This window comes from Apteryx mantelli, chromosome 16, assembly GCF_036417845.1.
Source record: "Apteryx mantelli isolate bAptMan1 chromosome 16, bAptMan1.hap1, whole genome shotgun sequence".
Classification (NCBI taxonomy): domain Eukaryota; kingdom Metazoa; phylum Chordata; class Aves; order Apterygiformes; family Apterygidae; genus Apteryx; species Apteryx mantelli.
The window spans coordinates 8911734-8934728 of record NC_089993.1 but is presented as its reverse complement, the minus strand read 5'-3'; the positions used below and the strand labels follow the sequence as shown (position 1 = coordinate 8934728).

General features: G+C 35.8%; 1 protein-coding gene across 4 annotated transcripts in view; it reads right to left on the bottom strand.

Moving 5' to 3' along the window:
* CLEC16A (C-type lectin domain containing 16A) overlaps positions 1–22995 on the bottom strand; it is a 93474-nt gene that overhangs the window by 55732 nt on the left and 14747 nt on the right. For all 4 annotated transcript variants that reach the window (XR_010885780.1, XM_067305990.1, XM_067305991.1 and 1 more), the window contains exons 8-15: positions 21535–21588; positions 19120–19233; positions 13822–14050; positions 12881–13010; positions 8300–8400; positions 1975–2097; positions 967–1076; positions 429–473 (exon numbers count right to left, since the gene is read on the bottom strand). Coding sequence is in view for 3 of the 4 variants with exons in the window: in XM_067305990.1 (XP_067162091.1) it covers positions 429–473; positions 967–1076; positions 1975–2097; positions 8300–8400; positions 12881–13010; positions 13822–14050; positions 19120–19233; positions 21535–21588 (906 nt within the window). In the remaining variant the exon portion in view is untranslated. The remainder of the gene's footprint in view (positions 1–428; positions 474–966; positions 1077–1974; positions 2098–8299; positions 8401–12880; positions 13011–13821; positions 14051–19119; positions 19234–21534; positions 21589–22995) is intronic.

The window sequence follows — 22995 nt, the reverse complement described above, 5'->3', positions numbered from 1 at the left end:
AGAAGAAAAAAAAAGATTAAGTAAAATATTTGAGATAAGATACAACCAAAAAGTAATATCAAGAAAGGAACACCTTCCATAATAGTCTTAATGATAAAATCCCAGAAACGTTCTTCTGAGGTTTGTTTGGTTCTGTTCCATGAAACACACAGGAGTCACAACAAAGGCGCACGACTGCTCATTTGACCTCTAACACAAAGCCTACAAGATTTCTAACAGTCCTTTGGCAAAGTCCATCAGCGGGTTAAGGGAGAGGCAGGAAATGTGAATAATCCTCCAACCGAACATTTTCTTCCCTATCACAAATATGAATTCCTCCCCTCCCCTGCTCCCCCCAAAAGCCACCAGGGGCACTAAGCAGAGACTGGGTTACAGACTTGCCTCTAATTCCACATTACCTAAATGACTTTTTCTTCCAGTGTACATACCTTGTAAAAACGTCGCAGGAGATGAACACTTTCTTCCCTTGCACCCTAGGAAAGAGAATATAACTTGTGTTTCAGGTTATAAGTACTCCATTTACTCAAAGTCCCTTTAAAAAACAAAACAAAAAACAACCCCCCCCCCCAAAATGACAAAACACCAGGCCAAACCAACACTTTCAGAGCAAACTATGTTCCCATACTCATAGCCTTCAGCCCAGACCTCAGTAGAACACAGTTCTTGCACTTACAGAAATACAGCTTATGAGATTGACTGTTTAGATGGCTAACAGAAATTTTACAGAGAAAATAAAACATAATTACACCTGAGAAGTTAAGAGTTTAAATAGCGAAGTAACAGAAAATGGAATATTGGCCATCAATTCTTTAATTTCACTGCCCAGAACCACCTATTGAAAGGTGTTCTAAAGGCTCAAATGTCATGTTATGCTTTTTGTAATCAAATATGAAACAAATTCATTCAACTATACAACAAGACTAAGACAAGTAATGCTGGAATTGGTAATTTGAAAGAAATACTTACCTCAAGGCAAGCAAGGTGAACGTCTTTTATGATGCTGCCATTTTTAGAAAATACAAGTTGCTTAAGCAACAGACAGCCAAGTTCTAATGTTGCCAAACGGATTTTTCCATCTATGAAAAGAGAATTTCAATATACAAAACAGGAGCAGTGTAAATATTACTCTTCTCGTTATTGGTTTTTACAGGTTTCCACTCTTCTCTGCAATTGTTACAAACCTTCCTCCCGCGTCAAGAGCGCCCTACCTGACAAAGAAGGGTACTGATGCAGATACACAATGCTGATGGCCATAAAGAAAAAACTTAGAGTAATTGGGAAGATACTTTAAAACAGAACCATTCAAGAAGAAGGATCAACATCATTAAAAAAGATTTAGAGTCTCAACACAGCAAAAGAGCTACAGTTTGAACAAAAAAAAATCATGCCTCCATGGACTATTTCATTGAGCCCTGAAAACATCATTTCACAAAAACCTGAAGTCAAGGAAAAATGTTTGCTGCAAAACATTTCAGAGCTGAATATACAGTCTGTGATTAAAAAGACATCATAGAAAAATTTGCTATCACCTTCGGAAACAAAGGATAGCTATAACCAAAGGGTACCAGCAATTTCCTGCATATGTTTTTTTCAGACTATTACTTCACTGAAACTAGTGTTGCAAGCAAAGGCACCCAAACCATGTTTTCAGGATGATGTTCTACATTCAATCAAAATCACTACATATCTTTCGTCATTTCTTGCTAGATATTTTGCTTATTCAACAGAGCAGAAAGTAGGAATTAAGACAACAGACCTCTGTATAGACCTGACCATAAAAGCATTTATTCAGAAAAAATGCAGAGTTCCTGATTCCTCAACAATTGAGGATAAAACTGACACTTGTCTTTCATAGCCCATATCTATTTATTGTTCAACAAAGAACATGCTAAACAGACACTTTCCCTCAAAGACAAGAGGCTAGCTAACATTTTATTGATTTATTTTAAGATGACAAATACTAAAGTGTGATACCTGGTTGTGCAGCATAATTCATTATCCTGATGAGCCCCTCTGCAAGTACATGATTATATGAATTTCTCTCTTCGGCATGTTGAGCTGGAAGTTGAATTCTGTCCAGCTTGATTGGGTCTATTCCTTTTGGGGGGGGGGGTGAAGGAAGGGAAATAAATAAGCAAACAGGAGAATGCTTCAGGGTAAATACTTTACAGAGTGCAATAACTTTCTTGGAAGAGTATAATTAGCACTACAAAACTGTGCAAGTTAGTTCTGTGTTTGTCTCTATCACAAGAAAAATGAGGAACAGCAAAAAGACTAAACAAACTTGTATATCACTGGCAAATGTCAGATTTAAAAGGAGCCTACTAGGCAAAGACACTCAAATCCCAACAAAATGGCTGGTGACAAGCAAATCATTTTGCTGCATCTGGAATTCTCAGATTAACTGTCTGCATCTGAATCAAATCAAAGTCATACATCTGAAGAACGTAAAGGCTAAAGGAGGAAAAGATAGAAGTCTAATTTTAAATTCTGCTTTGGTAGTAAGTGATCAGTTCATGTATAATTTAGAAACATAAGAATTTTACTCTGGAAATAGAAGCCTCTTACTCAGGGAACATCCCAAAATCCCAAATCACAGATTCTCACTGACTTGCTGTATTAGGAAACTAAAATTGTCTTTTCTCAATCTATTCCTGTAAAATAGTAAGGTTATTTTTCAGAATGGGTTGGTTCCCAGAAAAGACTGGTTACTGTAAGACTTCTTAAAGTAAAAAAGTCATGGACTGCTGAGGATGTCAGTGTCCTTGTTCTAAGAAATGGTAATAAATATTCCTTTAAAACAGAAGGGCAGTGTATCCCAGTTAATTTTTTCCAACCCTGAAGTTGAAGTTAACTCCATATACCAATACTATTTGTGATACATATACGTAATGAAGAAATAAATCAGGTATTTGGGGAGGGAAAAAAAAATAAAAAATCCCACCAACACAGGCTACCTTAAAGATTAACGACATGTTTTACAAATTTTCTCTGTCATACCAAGACTGACAAAAAAAAAAAAGAAGCATTTAAGGCAATTAGTGGAATATTAGTGTTCACAACAAACTAAGAGTTTACTAAAGAGTTACAATTTTCCTTCCGGAAAAAAAAGAAAACTACTTACGAGTAATATATTTTAAGGAATATCCATATGCAGATTAAGCTCTCACAGAGACATGACCATTAACCAGCAAAAAGCCATTAAGTAGACTAAGAAAACATAGCGGGGAGAGGAAGCGGGACTGAGCAGATGCCCCAAAAATTGGCCCAACTGAAATCACCACAAAAGAATTAGTATTCTGCATCTTTCATTTGGTTGCCAAGAATCTAAGAGAGTCCTGCATTCTTGAGATATAGTACATGCTCTAGGTTCATATCTGAAGGACTCCCTTGGGGATTAACTATATCTAGGGCACACTTTGCAAAGAATCTTTTTAGCTGCATTCACATATCTCTTGGGATCCTTTTCTCCTATTCACATGGATACTTCTGGCTGGTGAGAAACATGCACATTTTCTTTAAACCCATTCAAGAATGTAATGCAAAATGCACAATGAACGTCCAAATGGCGGGATCCCCCAATCAAGTGCCTCACTAGAGGTCCGAGTTTAGTTACAGAGTTTGAGAAGTCTGCTCCTTTAGAAGCTAGGCCTGACACCAAAATTCTTAGTTAGGCTAGTGTAATTCATATTATTTTAATGTGCCCTGTTGTACTACTCTTTACACTGCCAGAACGAGAAGGATGGGGTGAAAGGTGAAGTTCAAGTTGTCCAGCCAGGGAATCAGAAACACATCTGAAATGGGAGTATGCTGAACTACAACTTATTTTTCTGGGTTGTAGAGAGAACAGTCTTGTTTCATGTTCAATCACAAGAAATCATCCTATGTTTCTAATTCGTTACCTATGTGTTTGAACTGACTCAAGTGCTCAGTAATGCATTTACCATCTCTGTCAGATGGACTGCAAACAGATCAATCAGATCCTAGACAAACAGGAATAATCTCTCCCAGAGATCTGCTGCTTTCTGAAACACGGGAAACTACTTTGCACCTCCACATTTTCTTAAATAGATCATCATTGGGACATTGTCAGCTACCACAGGATTTAATGCCACTTTATAAAAGAAAAGGGTCACTGGTCCTTACCTTGAGAAAGGCTGTACAGACAGGTTGCTTGCATTCTACTGAATGCAGATATAAACATGGGCTCCAATCTAATCCTGAGGCACCTTCCATGACGACCCTGTTACTGAACTCTGTGTAGAGAGGAACTCCTCTACAGAAATTCCTGAATTTGTGAGGAACATTTAGCTCATGCAAGTCAAATAGAGGCACTAGAAATCAGCAGAGACTAAAACCTTTCCTCTCCAAGACACAGAAGGACTGATTGTGTGGACCCTAAGGCTGAAAGCAGTCTCTTATAAGGGACAAGAAAAGCAGGTTGGTGAAAGACAGTCAAGAACAAAAAACTGGATGTCATTACCTGTCAAGCACCTAAGCTCTAGATCAGGGTGGGAGGAGTGGGAAAGCTTCCAAACAGCAATGCACTAATATAAATTGTTGACCTGGAAAACTAATGATTATAGCCTGAATATTTGTTCATTTAGAGACAGCTGTTGTGACTGCCAAAGAATGAAATGTTGATTTTGAGCACTTAAATGCATATAAGGTGTCTAGGTATCTTCAGTGTCAGGGCCAAGAAGTTTCAGCCTCTCGAAATGTAGATACTTCACTACCTCTAGTATTTTTCTAACTAACCAAAAATAAACAGCATAGAGATTGCCGAAACTATGGAGCAACAAGCTGTATCTGCTGCATTCTTCACCGTTTACAGCAATACCCTAGATGTAAGCAAATCATCTTTGACACAAGAGACCATATCCAACTTTTTTTCCTGGGAGCAGGACATCAAAGAGTGACTTTAATTAAACTGGAAGCAAATACAGTGGGCTGAAGGACCTGCTATTTTATGGTCTCAAAAGAAGAACTCTCAAGAAATACATTCCTGGAGTGTAGGCCACCTCCTGTGCTCCCTTATAATGGCCTTAAAGGACTGCTGAGAACTCTCTGAAGCTGCGCAGCTGCAACTAACAAATTTGGCCATGGTAAGAAAAAAGAATCCACCTCTGCCATCAGGATTTTATAGCACAGTCTGATTCTCAAAAGTCCCTGAAGAGCAAGGCATTTTCTAGAGGAAGTATATTGATTCTAAGATTAGTTTTTTGGGAGAAGAAACAAACAAAAACCCACAGAGGTTAAAGTCAGAGAGGGCTAAAGCATGGCAAAGCTGTGGTGCCGCCTTTGGTGATAATAGTTGCACTGTCTGCTTAAGAGTCTGTGAAAGCCCTGAAATTCTCTGCAAATGATAGTCTCAGAGAAGCATCCCTTCATTCCCAGAGAAAGACGTCTAAGAAGCCATTAAGAGACTAAAGAAGAACAAGAGGGGCTCAGCTTAGGTTCCTAGAGTATTTAATGGGTGAAGGAGCAACATGTGTGTTCAAGACTGAGGAAAATATGGCAGAGATACAGAGAAGATAACAGAGATAAAAAGGGACTATTTGAGGGTCATGGTTGGTCTTTTTATATTAGTTGTTTTAATAGGTCACTATTATTACTTGTAGATATTGGAAGAGAACCATGAGGGAAGACAGATAATTCTAGTATTAAGAACAGGACACTGTCCTGTCAGTCTGAGAGAGCCAGTTGCTTGCTGGGTAAGAAAGTGGTCCTGTGCTTCTGCTTCTTTTTACAATCATGGTTTAGACTTGCCAAAGGTGGAAGAGAAATCTGAAGGCACTGGTAAAATCAGGAAGTTTTGCCTAAACATTTGACCAAAGTACACATACATTGTGAATGTCCGTATGGGTTGGTTTCCAAGTGATTTGAGTAATAATCAAAGAATTATTGCTTTTACCCATATTTCTCTAAGAAAGGGAGTTGACATTTAATGGGCATCCCTTCCCACACTCACATCTGAAGCTTGACAGGAAAAGCACCAAGTAAAGTAGCAGCTAAGACAAGAATGAAATTCTGAAGCTTTGCAATATTTTGATTGAGTAGTATTTGCTTTAACTTGTCCAAGAAAAACGCCTTGTTTATTCTTATCCACAAGCACTTGTTCAAACAACAAATGCCTGTCAGGCTGGAAAAAAATTATGTTTATAAAAATTTCCCCTCATATAAAGCAATTCTGAGGAAACACAAGCAAGACAGAGGTACTGCCCTGGTTCCAGAGTTAGTCAGGCACAGCAGTATACCCCATTATTACAGTAATGCTATAGAGAAGCATGTTAAATAACAGCCCCCCCCCCCCCCCCCCCCCCCCCCCCAGTCTTTATATTTGCCAGAGAAATCACAGCCACCTTCCGGACGCACTGAAGGGAGCAGAAGCTAGCTTACAGAACACAGCCCGCACAGGCATAACAGTCCAACACAATGTTCCCACTCTGCTTCCAAATAGGATGCTGCCCAACAGCATTCTAATGTATTTTCTGTTCTCCCCAATCGATTGGGCAGAGGCACTTAATACATCTGTGTAACTGAACAGCAGTATGAGGGTTTGGAGTTAGTCAGTCAACTTACTGCAGCTCATCCGACACTGAAAGAGATAGCCAGCTCACTTGCCCTTCCTGAAAACTTTCCCAAAGCTTATTGACAAATGAGTATCTGATCATACAAACATAAAGAAATTGCAATGATTTATTTCCCAGTCACAGTAGAAGTCAAATCAGGTTAATATCCTTCAGAGTGAACTGCAAATGTGCAGGGCAAATATTTTGCAACTGCAAGCCAGCAACCCACATAAACTGACATTTTTAAACATACAGCAATCCAAAATGTCACTTTATTTTCCTTTTACAGGTCCTGAGCTACCGCAGCTACCAGTCTCCCACCTCTAAGCTATTTGTCATATGACAGTCTCATCACACTCACTCCAGAACTGTTGCTGCAATACACAGAGACAGACATTCAATAGGGAAAACTATTTTTTCTTTGAATAATGTCACAAATTCTCTCAATTAGTTTAGTAACTCTCCTATCCCTAAAGGAAAGGGCTGCCAACAGTTCAGACTCACTTTTTTTTTCCTTACAAGTTCATAAATACTAAGTTTTCTTGCAGAACTTAAATTTTTGTTCTGTGAGATTTTCTCTCACAAGTCTTCTTCCTCAAGATCCTCCCCACCATTCTGCTTGCCTTTTAGAGGCACCCTGAAGCTAGAATGACATTCTTACTTGTGGGCATGCTATCACACCCATTGCCCTTTTGCTCAGTTCACTGAAGCAGCTGATGAATTTACATTTTCAGTATAAAGCTCTATAGAAATTATTATAAGCAGAAAATAACTTAAATTCAGCTCTTGATTCCCGAAATAAATGATTTTTCGCATGAATGAGATGCTCATATAAAGAATCTATTCGACATGCACATAAGAAAGCCAGTAAGTTAAAAAATAAAAATCCAACCACAATCACACCTTAGAAGAGGTTGCATATTCTCAAATTGTATGAATTATAATGGACTGCACTTTTAACACAGTTTTGCTAGTTTGTAAAACAGTCCAGGCTCCTTGGGAGGATATCAGTGCTTTGTGTCATAAAACAATTTAATAACTTAAACAAGCTTTCAATCAATTATGGCACAACAGATTAGGAGGCTGTTGAGGAATCGCATGGTAGAAAAAAAATAGCTGAAGGTTTGGCAAAGCTGAATGCAAACAGGCAATAGCTGACTTTCATAATAAGATCCGATTCTCAAGCCTTGTGCATCATGCAGATATTTAAAGTATACAAAGATTTAATATTAACACAGCGGGACAAGTCTTGCAACATTTTATATTTAGATTACACATAGCCATTACAGTACATGCAAAGTGGGGAAGAATCACAGAAGGAAGAATCATGGGGGGGAGGGAGAAAATCACACCTCATATATTCAGACTGAATATAGTGGCCTTCAACCAAAGTTGAGAGACTAAAAAAATGAAACAATAATCCTATTCCAGTTCCAAGAAACCAACAGAAGAAAAATTATTTGATATTCACAAAGCTTTCCACCAAAGTTGTCATAAAAAGGAGATCCTTAGCAATTTTTTTTTTTTAAACTTTCAGCACACTTATTTTCCTCCCTCTTATTGTGTAAGGAATTTCTCACTGTTGTATAAACTGTGATGTGTATAAATACACAAAACTGTATAAATACTGCATGTATAAATGTAACAGATTAAATAGGCAGCATCTGACTGTTTATAAAAGTCACTGTAACTCATTTAGTTTTCTCTGGTAGAGCAAAATTTCTTACCTTTATTATGTGACATGGCATACAGAAGACAGAGCACAAAGAGAGCATAGTAATCATCTTCAGCACAGTCCAGCGCATTATAGACCATATCGAGAAAAGGCCTGTGGAAAAGAGTAACTTTGAGATGGTGGAGAACAAAAATACTATGTTTACAGAAAAATGAATAATTAGTTATCCGATTCTACATGTAGCTAATGAAAGAAACAAACCTAGTTATGCACATTTTCAGGCATTAAGCAAAAAATAACCAATCTGAGAGCAGGTTATAGCCATAATTTGTATTATATTTTCTGATGTTTTAAAAGGATGTCTTACATAATACTTTCCCAACTAGTAACTGTTCACACTTCTATGGGGTTTGTTTCTAGCATATTTATTATGTATGCAGAAGTGTTCTACAGCTTGTTGTAATGGTATACATAGGTAACTGCTCAGACCTGCTATCACTGTGGCACAGAAAATGACTACCTTAAAACTCGTGTTGTACCAGACTTGAAATGTTTTTACTTTTATAGCAAGAAAGCCATTTTCACTGAAAGTTTGGAGGAAGCTAGGTTATACTAACAAAAACAGTAGAAAATTTTAAAGTCAGCCATTTATGGGGGGGGGGGGAACAGAACAAGGAAGGAAAATTGGAAAGGAAAAATAAAAGCTCTGGACTGCAAAAGAGGTTTTTTCTCCTGGTTTTGAATATAGGAAGCTACAAACATTCTTGAGTTCACTTCACCTGTACCCTGAATAGATCAGAAAGTCAACGTAATCCAGAAGCCGTTTAGACAGACCAGATATGGCTGAGGTTCAGCTGGTATTAGCCTGAGCCTGGTGGCAAGGCAACTTGGCTTCTTGTCTTGAGCTGGCTTGCATCCAGTCAGCCCAGAGCACAAGCGGGAATTAAATCCTCTGATCCATTTTTACGGGATAAGTGGCCAGGACATACAAGATAAGGAAAGTGACAGGATCACCAGAAGAGCTGGGTTTAGAACTTTGATTAAGAAGACATAAGAATAATTCCTTCACTGAATTAAATAAATTTTTTTTAAACAGTGAAAAAAATCCTTACGTTACATAACGTGTTTCTGATGCTTGATGTAGCAACACATTAGCAATCTGAAATGTTTTAAGATAATAACAACATTCAAAGTGGGAAAAATAAATTTTCCCACCTTCGGACACAGCAGTTAAGAAGCATCCACTACAAACTCATTGTTGCAGTTAACTAAAGGTCAGAAGGGCTATCAAAGCAAAGAATCCAACATGCTTGTAGAGGTATTTCAGATCTGTGGCACCCTCATGGTCACAATTTCTGCAAACCACTCAACAGAAGTCATAACAACGTATTTGACACTTCCCTTCAGCTCCATAAACATTTCTACAATATGTTCTCTTCCACTAGAGCAAAGCTATCACAAGAACAACAGAACACGTTGTTCCTCTGGTCAGTTCATGATGTTGCAGCCACATAGTCGCGGATTTTTGATGTTAGATCACAAGCATCCTATCTGATATAGTTAACTGACACTGAATTACAATTCCTCTTTGCCCAAGTTCAACTTTGCTGTACTTAGCTAGGTCAAAGTTGCCATGTGACATTCCTAGTGTAAAAGACATGAAGGGAGAAGATAACTATTTGAGCAAAAGCAACCTAAAATATTAACGATATTGAAAATTCCAAATAATAAATGAGAGTGCCTTCAGTTTTCAAAGCTCTCTTGAAGTGTCAAACAATACAGGCCCCACGACATCCTGAAATGGGGTGTTTTACACATAGCCAAGAGAGCTCAGACTCAAGGTCATAAGCAGGAGAACCGAGATATCCAGGTTCAAAAACCATTTAAATACTGTTTAAATACTGAGTTACTTAAATACTAGACAATTCTACGTTTGTTACCATCAGTTGCTGGTCTGGCAATTACCCTCAAAATAGACCTCAAAATAGGTCAGAGTCATGTTTGGTTTTAATTTTAATAAAACCAATGGCTTAGGAAGTCATAGTTATAAAAATATCAGTAACCCTTCCATCAACACCAATTTCACATGCTATTAAAACATTTCTATCACCTCTAATGCATTTGTCATTGTTTTTTTCCCCCACATATTTATATCAGATTTTTTTGAATTACACAATTTTATGAAATCCAAAGAAATATGATCATAGCAGTGGGATGAATAATTTTCATTGCAGATGCTTTTTCATGGCATCTGTCTTTATCAGTATTATCAAAGTCTCTATCTGAATAATCTGTAGCCCAAACAACTTCTAGGAATCCCCACATTCATTAAGAGGTCCCCATATAGGCTAAATACAGCATAGCCCAATGAACTTCAGCTGAAAGAAAGCAGCAACAGAAAGGACAAGGTGGCATGAACATATAGCATTTTGGAAAATCTTTGCTATGTAGCGTATCATAAAAGGAAGTTAATTTAAAACAACCCTTAGCTTTAATCTATCTAGGAGTGAGGCACATCAAACTAAATTGGCATAAAAAAAAAAAAAACCTTAAACTTTTTCCTTTTAGTATTCCCTCCTACAGTAAAATGGCTATGGGAAGTTAAAAGCTTGACTTCCATTTTATATTTATAGAGCTTTACTGTAAACTGAGGCCTTTTTCATTTATCTTTCTACCTCTATTGTGCGGTTTTTTTAAATCACTTTTATTATCAAATTAAAGGCTATGTGGCAAATATTTTCAGAAGTATTTCATAATTCTGAAGCCATTTTTTTCCTTTATTGGTCTTCTATGAGTGACTTGTTCTAACAATCAGATCAGACGCCATAAGGGAATTCTTCAAATTATTTATTTTTGCCCCAGTAGAGCATCTCCGCAACTGAAAAATACAACTCATTAAGGAATCAATATCATCACACTCATCAGTTACTACTCCAGTTACAAAAGTTTCACCCACTTGAAGTATGGGGTAAAACATTTTGCATTTTCCACTGCGGTGTGACACCTATTACCTTATCCACACCACTCGCAGTCATACCAATCACTGAAGAAAAGAAGTTATGTATATTTAAGCAAATTTTTTGAGACTTAAGTATCATTTTAAATACTATATTTGGGATACAGAATACCCCCAAAACTTAACCTATAATGGTTATCCTCCTATTACTTCCAATAATTCATTTTAATAAAAGCAAGCTAGCATTTGCACAGAACTAAGGCCAGAAACGCCCTACATAAGGTCTGTCCTTATTTTTAAAAATATTTTAGTCCTGCAAATTATTTTGATGCTATTTATTTTTAAAAAGATGCAGGATGTTTTCAGATCACTACATGCAGACTCAACTGTCCTGAAATGCAAACATCTGCCAAATGCATTGGGATCTCACATATAAATATTTTGCATCTTCAAGAGTTAAACAACCTAGTTGCTTCAGTATTCAATGCAATCAATGCCAACTTCATTCTGAAAGTCATTTGGCACACTTAAGTCAAAATATCGCTAACTTACAACAACGTATTTTAAAAATAGTTCAAGTCTAGGTTCAATTTAATTTTTACAATGAAATTAAATTAAAACTCTTATTTTTATTAGTCAATGTAATCAAAGCTATCTAAGCAACATACTTGCAAGTACTTTAGTGTCAGCAATGACAAGTTCAGTTTCTTGTTTTTAGCATTCTAAAAATATTTTAAAACATTTTATATATTTTTAATATCTTATTTATATTCATATCTATATTTTTGTATTTTTTCTTTATATTATTTTAAAACATTTTATTTCTCATTCTAAAGATAAGAACACAGCAGAATTCTTACAAAAAGTATCTTATGGGCATTTAATATATAAGAAGCTAGAGCCGATTTAAAAAAATTTCACGAGTAAAAGAATTAAAATGGACTAGACTGCACTATCAGAGTTTCTATTCTGAAATTGGGAGAATTTCTGCTCCCAGAAGCAGCCAAAAACCGTATTTTAGCTTTATTCCTTTGTTTTGAGAACATTACCATACAAGTTAACAGATTTCAAGATGAATACATTTTCATTACTTACTCTAAAACAGTTTCATTTAAAGAACAGTTCCTCATTTAAAATCAATCACCAAGCGTTCAATAACCCTAAGATATACTAGCGCACCTCAGAAATCGTACATAGGTTAGTAGGGCTTATTCATAAATACTTACTACTGAAATTGCGCAAAATTCAGCCCTAAACCAAGGAATTCTTATTTTATCTTTTTGTATACAGGAATATATAAAATTGACAGACGTGCAAATAAAAGTCATTAAGAAAACTGTTTTTCTAGCTGAATTCAGAGGTTTTGAAACTTCTGCAATGAAAACTCATCTTTCATGAACACATTTAACATTCTGTTACTACATTTAACATTACCTACTTAAGGCACCATAATTGCCTTAAAAGAAAGCACAAAGTTAACAAAGAAACCGGACCATATCCCAAACTGCTCAGTGGAGAGGCCATATCCCATCTTCCTATTGCCTCACATACTTTTGAGTCACAAGAACCCCTGTAATTTTAATTAAAAGCAAATTTCAGACATCTCTTAAGAGGGATGAAAGAAGTGAGAAAGAGTAAGCAAGAAAGCCACTGAGGAAAATTAAAGTTCTTTCTTACCTATTCCAGTTTGTTATCTCACTCCCAGAGGCAGCTGCACTCTTTTCTTCATCTGTCGTATTCTGTTCTGTCACATTAGAGATAGACAATTCTGACAGTTTACATTTCTCCATGATTACCATCTCTATTTCTAAAAAACAAAAAGTTATATTTTTAACAAATAATTATTGCAAGCTCTTTCATATTTTACATTTTGCATTAAAAGCAACTAATGCAACTATACATAAGAGGTATACACCACAACCTTAAAAAGGTTAACAAATACCTAGAGTGGGATTTTCTTCCCAATACAAGAAGAAAAGCTCGCTTACTTTAAAGATTTCTTTAAGGAATTTAAGTGCTATATAAGGAAATATGCACATACTCACATAAAACCAGTTCTTCTTGTGGTTAGCATTAGGTCAAAAAACCCTGAAAATGTGCGATTAAAAGCTAAAAAGCTTGCAGATGTTTTCTTTAATTTTGAACCATAAGGTTCAACAAGTCAAAAGTGACAATACATGGTAGATGATGGTATTTATTCATTCAGACATGCATCTTATAAAGGTAAAGTGGCTACACCATTTGCCTTATGACAAAAAAAAAAAAAGCTACAAAGTCATTAAGTCTACTTAGAAAATGCTCAACAATCACGTGCAACTATCTGCAAGGTGGTGTTTGTTTGTTTTTTTTTTAAACTAAGGACCAAACAGGAATAGGAAGAATAAAAAATGTGAAAGGATTTTTACATCAGATTAAAAGACCATGTTCTGGCAGAATGATTTAACAACAACAACAAAAAATCCAAAAAACCCACATCCAAATAGAAAAAAATTAATTATTCCTATGTTTACCCAGTACAATAAAAGAAAAAGAGCCATTTAACATATCAAAACTAGGTCCACACAATGAGTAACATTATCCAAATTGTGGGCATCATTTTTATTTACTGATATACTCACCTTCATTTTCACTGCTTGTTCTGATGCCCTTTGAACTCCCTTCTATACCTTTAGTTTTATCTAGGTCATCTTGGGAATCCTCAGATCCTCTCTCCTCTTCATCTTCTTCACCAACATTTTTATAGTTGGGTCTTTTCTGCAATCTCTTCTTCCCCTTCTGTTTGTTAATTTCAAGAGACCTCTCAAGAGTTTCTGTTGGTTTTATGAAACATCTGATACTTGACTTTGCCTGCAAATTTCAATAGTTCATACTGAGCTAGAGAGACATTTTGCTACAGTTTATAAAGAAATTTCAGTTCTTATGAACAGGATTTTTAGAATACAGTTTAGCACATCACTTAGAAATCTCAGCCGAGTATTAAAATACAGGAAAGCAGATCTCAGCCAAACTGAAGTGTATCAAATCATTACTAGAACAGAATTATCTGCAAAATAATGTATCCTAAAGATTTCAAATTAAGAAGCATGACATTTTGGGATGAAGACATAGAATCATCTACTTTATCAATAAAAAAAAAAACTTAAGAAAAATGAAAGTTTTCTCCTTCTAAATTTCAAATAATGAACTTTACTCAACAGCTGAAGTAGCTTATACATACAAAATTAAAACATCTTTTGTGAATACGATAAAGACAGCTAAACAAAAAAGGCGTGTGAATAGCAAGGTATTAATATAGAATACACTGTTTAAAAGTCTTATGCAGTAACGAGAATAAAAAACAGTGCTCTATGCTACAAGCTTTTTTGGAATCTAAACTTCCTTCAACTACATATTAGGCTTGTGCTGACTACTACGAAGTCTGGCAACTGAAACCAGTTCTTTTATTAGGCTTAAATATACTTGTATTCTATCCAAAGATATCAGAAGTTTGCCTTTCAAGTCAAAACAATGATTTTGGACAGGAAAGCAAACAGTAGTCAATAAATACCTATTTCCCTGAAGATTTATTTATAAAGCAAGAAAATAAATGTAGATGATGAATGCCTCCCAGACGAAATTTTTATTTCAAGAGATTACAAGAAGTTCTGTGACTAGCGGGACTACCAAAACCTGGTTCGCTATATTTTTGTGGATTGCTTCTGAGTTGTGATGTTTTGAGCTCCCTTCTCATGGTTGGCCTGCCAGCTGGATTACCAGAGTACAAACACTGATTAGCTATCAAACCTTTTTTGTAGCCAAGCAGCAAAACAGATGGTTTGGGGGCTTCCTGACCACACAGGTTTATGCTGAACAAGTGAGTTAGAGGAACTTCATTACTTTTCAGACCTTTATACCTCAATCAGATTTAGCTGAAACTGAATGAAGGGTTCAAAACTTAAAGGGCAGGCAAAAGAAAAGAAATATAAGAACAGAACAAATACAAAACTGCGATTACGTTCCTTCCCTTGGGTGTCTCAAGTACAGTGAGCACTGAAGCGGAATGCATCAGACAGATCTCAGAAAAAAAGAGTTTGGAAAAGTCCCTCCCCTCACTTGATAAGGAACTCCTACATGGAAAAAAGATTAGGAAAAGATCTTGGAAGAACCCCAGAACAAGTCAAAAGGCTAACACATTTTTCTGAACCTGACTTGTTAAAAGAGTTTTTATAGAAGTCTTGCATAAGGCACCCTGCACTTGTCACCGAAACAAGCCACATAGTAGGAAGAACCTTTCACAATACCAAAAGAAAAAAGGAAAGAAGAAAAAAAGAAAAACCCCACAATGTGAGATTTACCACACTCATCTCCCCAGTACCCTCTCTGATATATTTTTAAGTCAGATCAAACTGCAACATAGGAAGGTTCTAAAACAACTGGAATTACTGAAACTACTTTCTTTATAAAGAATACATGTACTTAACATCCTTGCATTCCTAACATACTGCTGTTAACTATGCGAGCAAAAGAACAGAAAAGACCATTTGCTAGTGATATGAGCACTAATCCATGGTCTGTTCAATCTGAATGTTTAGAATAAAGCCAATATATATTCTTTGCTGTCAAATATAATATGGTTATATATTTCAAATAGTCTAAAATCAGAGTTTAAATTAGTTTACACTGTCTATAGTTTATCTAAGCTGATTATACATTTTGAGATACTGCTATTTTATACTTTTAAAATGTCTTTCAACCATATTTTCAATTTTGGTTTATCTTGAGCAATGCATGCTGGTAAAATAAGGCAGTACCAGTAATAACGTCTTACGGGAAGGAGAAAGTAGGTTAAACAAGAAAAAAAAAAAAAAAAAGATACAGGTAGAACTGACCCACATCCTAATTATGCAGGAAAATAGATCTCACAGGAAATAAGGTAAACCTTAGTGTGACGACAGCCAAAAAGTTAAAATACCTTCTCTTGACTACACATATTAAACTCTCATCATGAAAAAACAGCAAGTATTTCTACTGATACCACCTAATAATAGAAAATATGGGGAAAAGAAATTACAGGAAGACCACAACATCTTAGCTTGCTACACTCTGAAGTGGAATACCTGTTCATTTATCAAGCTGAGTGATAACGGATCCACTTTACTAAAAGCTCCACGTATGGAGTTTGGGCAATTACTACTGGCCTGTGGTGTTCCGCAGATCTCCACGGGTAGGCTATTGCAAATTCATAAGCTATCAGCAGTGAAATCTGCTGGTGATTTTTTCCGCAAATCTGGTTTCCAGTAAAGAGCACCATTTATTCCTGCATTTTCATTGATATTTGCTCTAAATAACTCTGGATACGCTGCATTTACACACAGCAACTGCAGCACTTCTCAGCTTTTCTTTCCTTTGTCTACCTACTTGTTTTTCAAAGCTGCATGTTAGTATATACACTGATATTTTCACTGCAATTTAAATATTTCAAGACATCTCAAATACCAGAGATGAGCAACGTTGAATAAATAATGCAGATTTAGAGATAACTAGCTTTCACCTCACACAGAATTATCCTAAAAACAAGAAGCCTCGGAGAATAGCAGTTATTACCATGGGAAATTATAACAGGAAGGAGGAGGTAAAAAACTAAGTTTGGGTCTGATTTAAGAACAAACTCAAATCTAAATTTCAGTCCCAAAATAAATAAATAAAGCTTGCTCAACACTTTTCTATTTTGACCCCAGAACAAGCAACTCCAAAGTACCTCTTGAAAAAATTTGCATTATTCAGTAAGAGTTTGTATTTCCCTTGCAACAGAATACACTAGAGTAAAAAACAACAACAACAACAAAAAAAAAACAACCTTATGATACCAATACACCTTAAGACAGTTCAAAGAACAGTCTGTAAAATGATTAGCATTGCTCAAAATCAACTTTCTGTGCTAACAAGTCCTATCACAGAGCAGCAAGGAACTCTCACCCTTACTTAGGGCTGTCTATGCCCCCGCATGTACAGCTCACTTCAGTCTCACTGCACGAAGTTGCAGATCAGTAGCAAATGCCACGCAGCAGTTGTTCACTCCTTAACTGAGAGCAGCTCCCTTGGTGTAGCTCCATGCCCTACTTACAACAATGGGGAGTTCTTCCACAGATTATTCCCTGTTCTTTCTGCAAATAAAGAGGCTCCACCAGGTGGCTTTATGACAGTAAAGGATCCCTGTCCAAGTTTTCACTGAAGAATGTGGCTGAATCTACTAAAAACTCATTTTTTCCCCACAGAAGTTTTTTTTCCCCTCTGCCACTAAAATTGCCAAAACTTTGCTCTCCTACAATCAAGCTCACCTCTAGTGCAGTTTTACTCAGCATCTATCCTAGAAATACAATTCCCCTCCTATTTAATAACTTTTCAGGTATAACAGAATTCTCATTTTATATAATGCGAGGCCACATCTTTATGACCAGTAAGAAGCAACAACCTAAGTAGTACCACAAACAAAACAAACAGAAGTTCATAGGAAAACCCTAATATTAATTCAAGCACACAAATATTCATGCTACAAATATTTTGCAACTCTCTGCAGTAACTACAACAGGGGGAAAAAAAGTCTCACTTCTGCAACAAACGGTGCCCCACCCTCTTGCCACAAATTTCTTAGTAACAAAGCTGCTTCTGCACAAGTAACGCACCCAAAACCATTCAGTATGCAACTAGCAGAAGGTCAGACATTTCCTAATACAAGAGATTGCTTTATCTCAAAAACATAAGGTCAACTCCATTATTCCACCTTAGAGGTTCTTCTAAGCAAGATTAGATTCTAAAAATAAAGGTCACCAGTACAAATACTAGAACCCAAAAGCTACTGGCAAAGATCAGCCCACATAGCTTCCACCATACAGTAGGAAGAAATTTGAAATAGTTGACATATCACAGAAAAGTTTAAGCATATCTCCCCCTTGAAACTCTAACAGCTATAGGCACTGCTGGGAAAGACCGTGCATATGTAATCAATCTAATGTTTGTTATAAATTAAGCATCAGGACAGTAACACCCTCAGCCGTCCACTCAGACATTAGGGGACACGTTCATCTTTTAGACAGAACTATAGTCAGAAGCCTCTTTAACAGAGTAAGGTCATCCCCCTTAGTATTACTATCCCAAAATAAGCCTTTTAAAAAAGAGCATTTCACAAACTGTGAAACCCACAACAAAAGAGAAAACACATACATGAAACTCTTGGGGAAAAAAAACAGTAACAGCAGCATCCAGGAACATTAAATCTGAACATACGAAGGGCAATGACAAAGTGATAAAATCCTCACCTACTGTGAGGTGAGGTCTTTTATGCATGCTTGTGGGCTTTCAGAGATGATCAGCCTTAACACTAAAATACTGAGAATATTTAGACAAAAAACTATTTCCCTGTGTATTAAAAGGATTAACCATAAAGCCAGTTATATTTTACTAATTCTCTCATTTCTGCTACAAGTTGTGTAAGGAAATAACTTTCTGGTAGTGAGATACAGATCGGTCATGACAGCTTTCCTATAGAATTAATAACTAAAACTGAAGGCAGACTTGATTGCAAGAATGTCTCAAAAGAGATGAAAGCCTCTGCAGTGTCTGACCCCAGCAGAAGAAACAAAGTATTCCAATTTGTGTGTCCTACACATTCTTGTACCACCACCTGCAATATACATGCATGTATAAATGCACAAATATTGTAATGTTGGCAAGTAAGAACACATAAGTTGCACAGAGTATTTTGCTGCTTTCATATTTAAGAACAAAATTCAAAGTCTCATGTTGCTTTTCTTCCCTCCTAAACATGATCACCTTAGCTTACCAGTTTCCAAATGTCCAATTTTATTTTTCAAGTATTTTCTTTTGCCTCTAAGTTAAAAGAAATGAAAAAAAAATTCAAACATTAGCTGGCCACTTACTGAATTTTTCTGAATATCTTGCTCGACTTTAGAAGAAAACACTGACAGGTCACCATTAAGAATAACCTCAGCCAATGAGTTCACCAAAGGTGCATAATGTATAATTAGAAAAACCTATTAAAAGAAGGGGGGAAAGAAACATTAGATATTACTAGACACAATTTCATAATTTCAGTCACTGAACATATTTCTTTTGATCTCATTAAACACTATTACATTAAGTTTACATATAAGGAAAGTACAATTGTTAGCACTGTTCATGAAATCTACTTCACTAGACAGTAGATCACAGTTCTTTCTACAGATATTTGCCCTTTCTCTACATTTTATACTACCTAGTTTTAGTGATTCTGCACGCTCTTTTCTCCTTCTAAAATAAAGAAGTTATCCTTCCTCATCAGCTTTGAGGCTAGAGTTATGCAATATTCTAGAAGGGAACCCAAATTAAAACCACTTCATAAAATTCTGGGTTTTGGGCAACTATACAAATTGAATATGGTACGCATTACCCATTAACTTTCTTGCATGTCAACGACTGCCAGTACTCCAGTACGCAATCATTTTGCAGTGATTCACAGTTAATGTCATGCAGTAGGCTCATCTGATCTGGACAGAACCAGTTTGCGTGCAGCCACAATAGCCATATGTCAGCCTATACCCATTCTTTCCAAAGAAATATTGAAGCTGGATCCTTAAACGGTGGTTCTAGCTGAAAAATCCTCAAATAATTTCCAAACCAGTAAACCTGAGCATTGTTTGGACAGTATTTAGTTAAACATGGTATCCACAGGTTTTCTGATTCAATTCAGAACAATTCCAGACTTTCAAAGGTAAGGTGGTTAGTATTCAATAGAAGCCTACATAAGACTCTGGAAAGTTGCAACACACTTCAAAATACTTTGAACAACCTCACAAATAAAACTTCTAATTCAGAAAACAGGAAGACCAAAACATTCCTGTGTATAGTCCAAGTACCTTACGTATTCACTTCAAAATAACCCTGGATTTTTATCTGCTGCTACATGTTTCAAGCATTTGTCTCTAATATATGAAGGGCTATAATTAAAAAATGTCTGACATCAATAACTGAAATAATTAAAAGTTTTCAGATGCTCAGTGTACACTTTTTCAGACAGGATGTTTTAGTATATATCCTACCCTTCCAGAGAGGTGCTCCAGTTTTTTGGGTTTTTCTTCCTGTTTTTTTTTTTAAAAGGCATTTCTGCCAGTTACAGAAAGCTTAGCTTGTTTTTCCAGACCATATCCCATTCTGATGCACAAAATTTGCTCCCCATTCTTCATGGTTAGGAAACAGTGTTCCATTTTCATTATTAAAACACAATTAAAGAATGTAGATGCAAATCTTGAATTGATATCAAGCCAACACTCCCACTGAAATCAATGAGATTAAGAGAGTTCAAAGTACACAACACTTCATGATGTAGGTTGTTTTAGTAACACAGAGCTGTTGCTCCCAAGGTTTTATTTGTGGTCAATAAACCTAAAAAAAAGTTTAGTGACATGGGAGTTAAATTAAGACACATCAAATTATGTATTCCTGACAAATCAAAATTTTCCAGAGAAGTTTTTAAAAACGATGACAATTATGGGCCATACAATAATGACTAATTTAAATTCATAATTTAAAAGAAAATAGTTAAAAAAATCTATGAAATAAGTCAAAATTATTTTCAGAGAGCATAATTTAAGAAAACTAGACTCAGTTATGCACAAAAGACTACAGGGAGACATGATTATTCAGCATAAGTTATTTCCTCCATTATCTAGAATCAAAACAAAAAATAAAAAACAAAAACACACACGCACAAAAACTTCCTGCGTTAAAAAAAAGAAAGAAAGAAAAAAGGAGTTCCAGAAAGAAAAGGAAGTGGGACTTGTGAGAATGAGAAAAAACAGGTACTTTTATAATTACTCCAATTACTGCAAAGCAACAGATTAAGTTATAGACATAATGACATAAACTGTGAGGAAGTTTGGGTGTAGCTGGGGAAAACTCAAAGCTGGAATCCTCCAAAGGTTAGGCAAGTTCAAAGTGCAATATACTGTCCATCTAATTTTCACCTGCAATTTTACTAAATTCTGCCCTAGCACCTTGCATGGCTCCATTATGTGCTGTCTGACAACCATCAGAGCACCGGGTGCGCTAAAAGCTGCCATATATGATGAGATCCTCTGAGGAAAGATACTAATTGAAATGAGAGGTTCATTGGTCCATCTGTAATACAACAAATGAGCTTGCATTTTTTTTTTAAATTAAAATGGATTTAAACAATGTTTGCCAAGTTGTCTTTAGCAGTTTTGCTGAAATACATCAAAAACTATAATTCCTATTACAAATTATGACACTGTTGCAAAACACGTTCAGAAATGGGGCAAAATAAGTTAAATACATACTTGAGAAAGAAGATAGAGAGAAACTTGAAGACTTATTTTTGGACGCTCCCCACCCTAAGGAAAGAAAAAAGTTATGAAAAATACTGATTTACTTATACAAAGTTAAAGCATTTACACTATTTAATATCTTATTTAAAATAAAACATTGTGTTGTTCCACATTCCACATCTTATCACCAAAACTTCCATGAAGCATCATCATGCCAACATTCATTTCTTGTAAACAATTTTGAATGAAAAAGAATCTCCTACTAAGCATACATCTGACTCTATATACTTTAAAAAATGACTATTTATTGTAGGCTTTCATAGTTGCTTCTGGTAAGATTTTAACAGCTGAGTAACCGAGAACTATGTTGGTTTTCATTCTGCAACCATTTCTTCAAAAAGTGCTTTTCAGATAACACTCATTAAAGGATGTTCTCAAAACTAGTTAATCAGAAACAATGAAATATTACCTACATATTAAAAAAGAGTTGTTGACAGACATTTTTCTAAATCAAGTAGATCACATACAAAAATAACTTTAAGCATAACTTGAGCACAATAACATTAAATTTACATATTAATAGTTATTTAAATATCTCTAAAATACATTAGCGATACTTTAAAAATCATCACAAATAAATTAATCCATTATCTCAAGAGGTAAAAAAATAGCCCAGTTGTACAATGGTAAATATCTCTGACCTCAGGCTAATAAACGTATTAATCTGAAAACAGGATCTTTGATTTTCAAGTGCAAAAATCTGAGGCTTTTGATTGTTTATTCATGAAAGCGAAGAGTTAGAACAGCCGCAAATGAAAGTAAGAATCAGGAAATCTGCTTTCTGCCCCATTTCAATACATCCTATCAGTGGCAGGATGAGATGATGATCACTGTTCAGTCTTCAGTGCATGTGCAACGTACTGAATTCATTAATTGGTAATGAACTTTAGCTCTACATAACGAAAATATTCTGAAGTTCACAAGGCACTGCAAATCTTAAGAACAAACACGCTACAGAAGATTTAGAAGGAAAAAAAAACCCTCAAATACAAACAACAGTGGGCTTTTTCTTTTAAACGACAACTGAGTATAGGAACCTGGAATTTTACAAACACAAGCTCAATTTCATTGAAACATAGCCTCAACTAAATTTAAAGGCCATATTTTAAAAATAAAGCAAGCTTCAACTATACCATATCACTGCTGCTAATAGCAGAGTCAAGTATCAGAAACAAGGTTTACATTTTCAGCCTAAATTGGATTTTTACACTGTGGAGAATCTGTGTGTGTATACTGGAAAAAGGTATTATAATCTGTTTTTGCTAGGAGACATGTAACCACATCAGAAAACTAAACCAAACATCCTCCAGTGTTGCAGAAACTCAAACCCAGATTCGAATTTACAACTCCTGTCCTCACTATCGCTAATGTTTAACCACTGTATCATCCAAAACAGTACGTTTAGTGAATAAA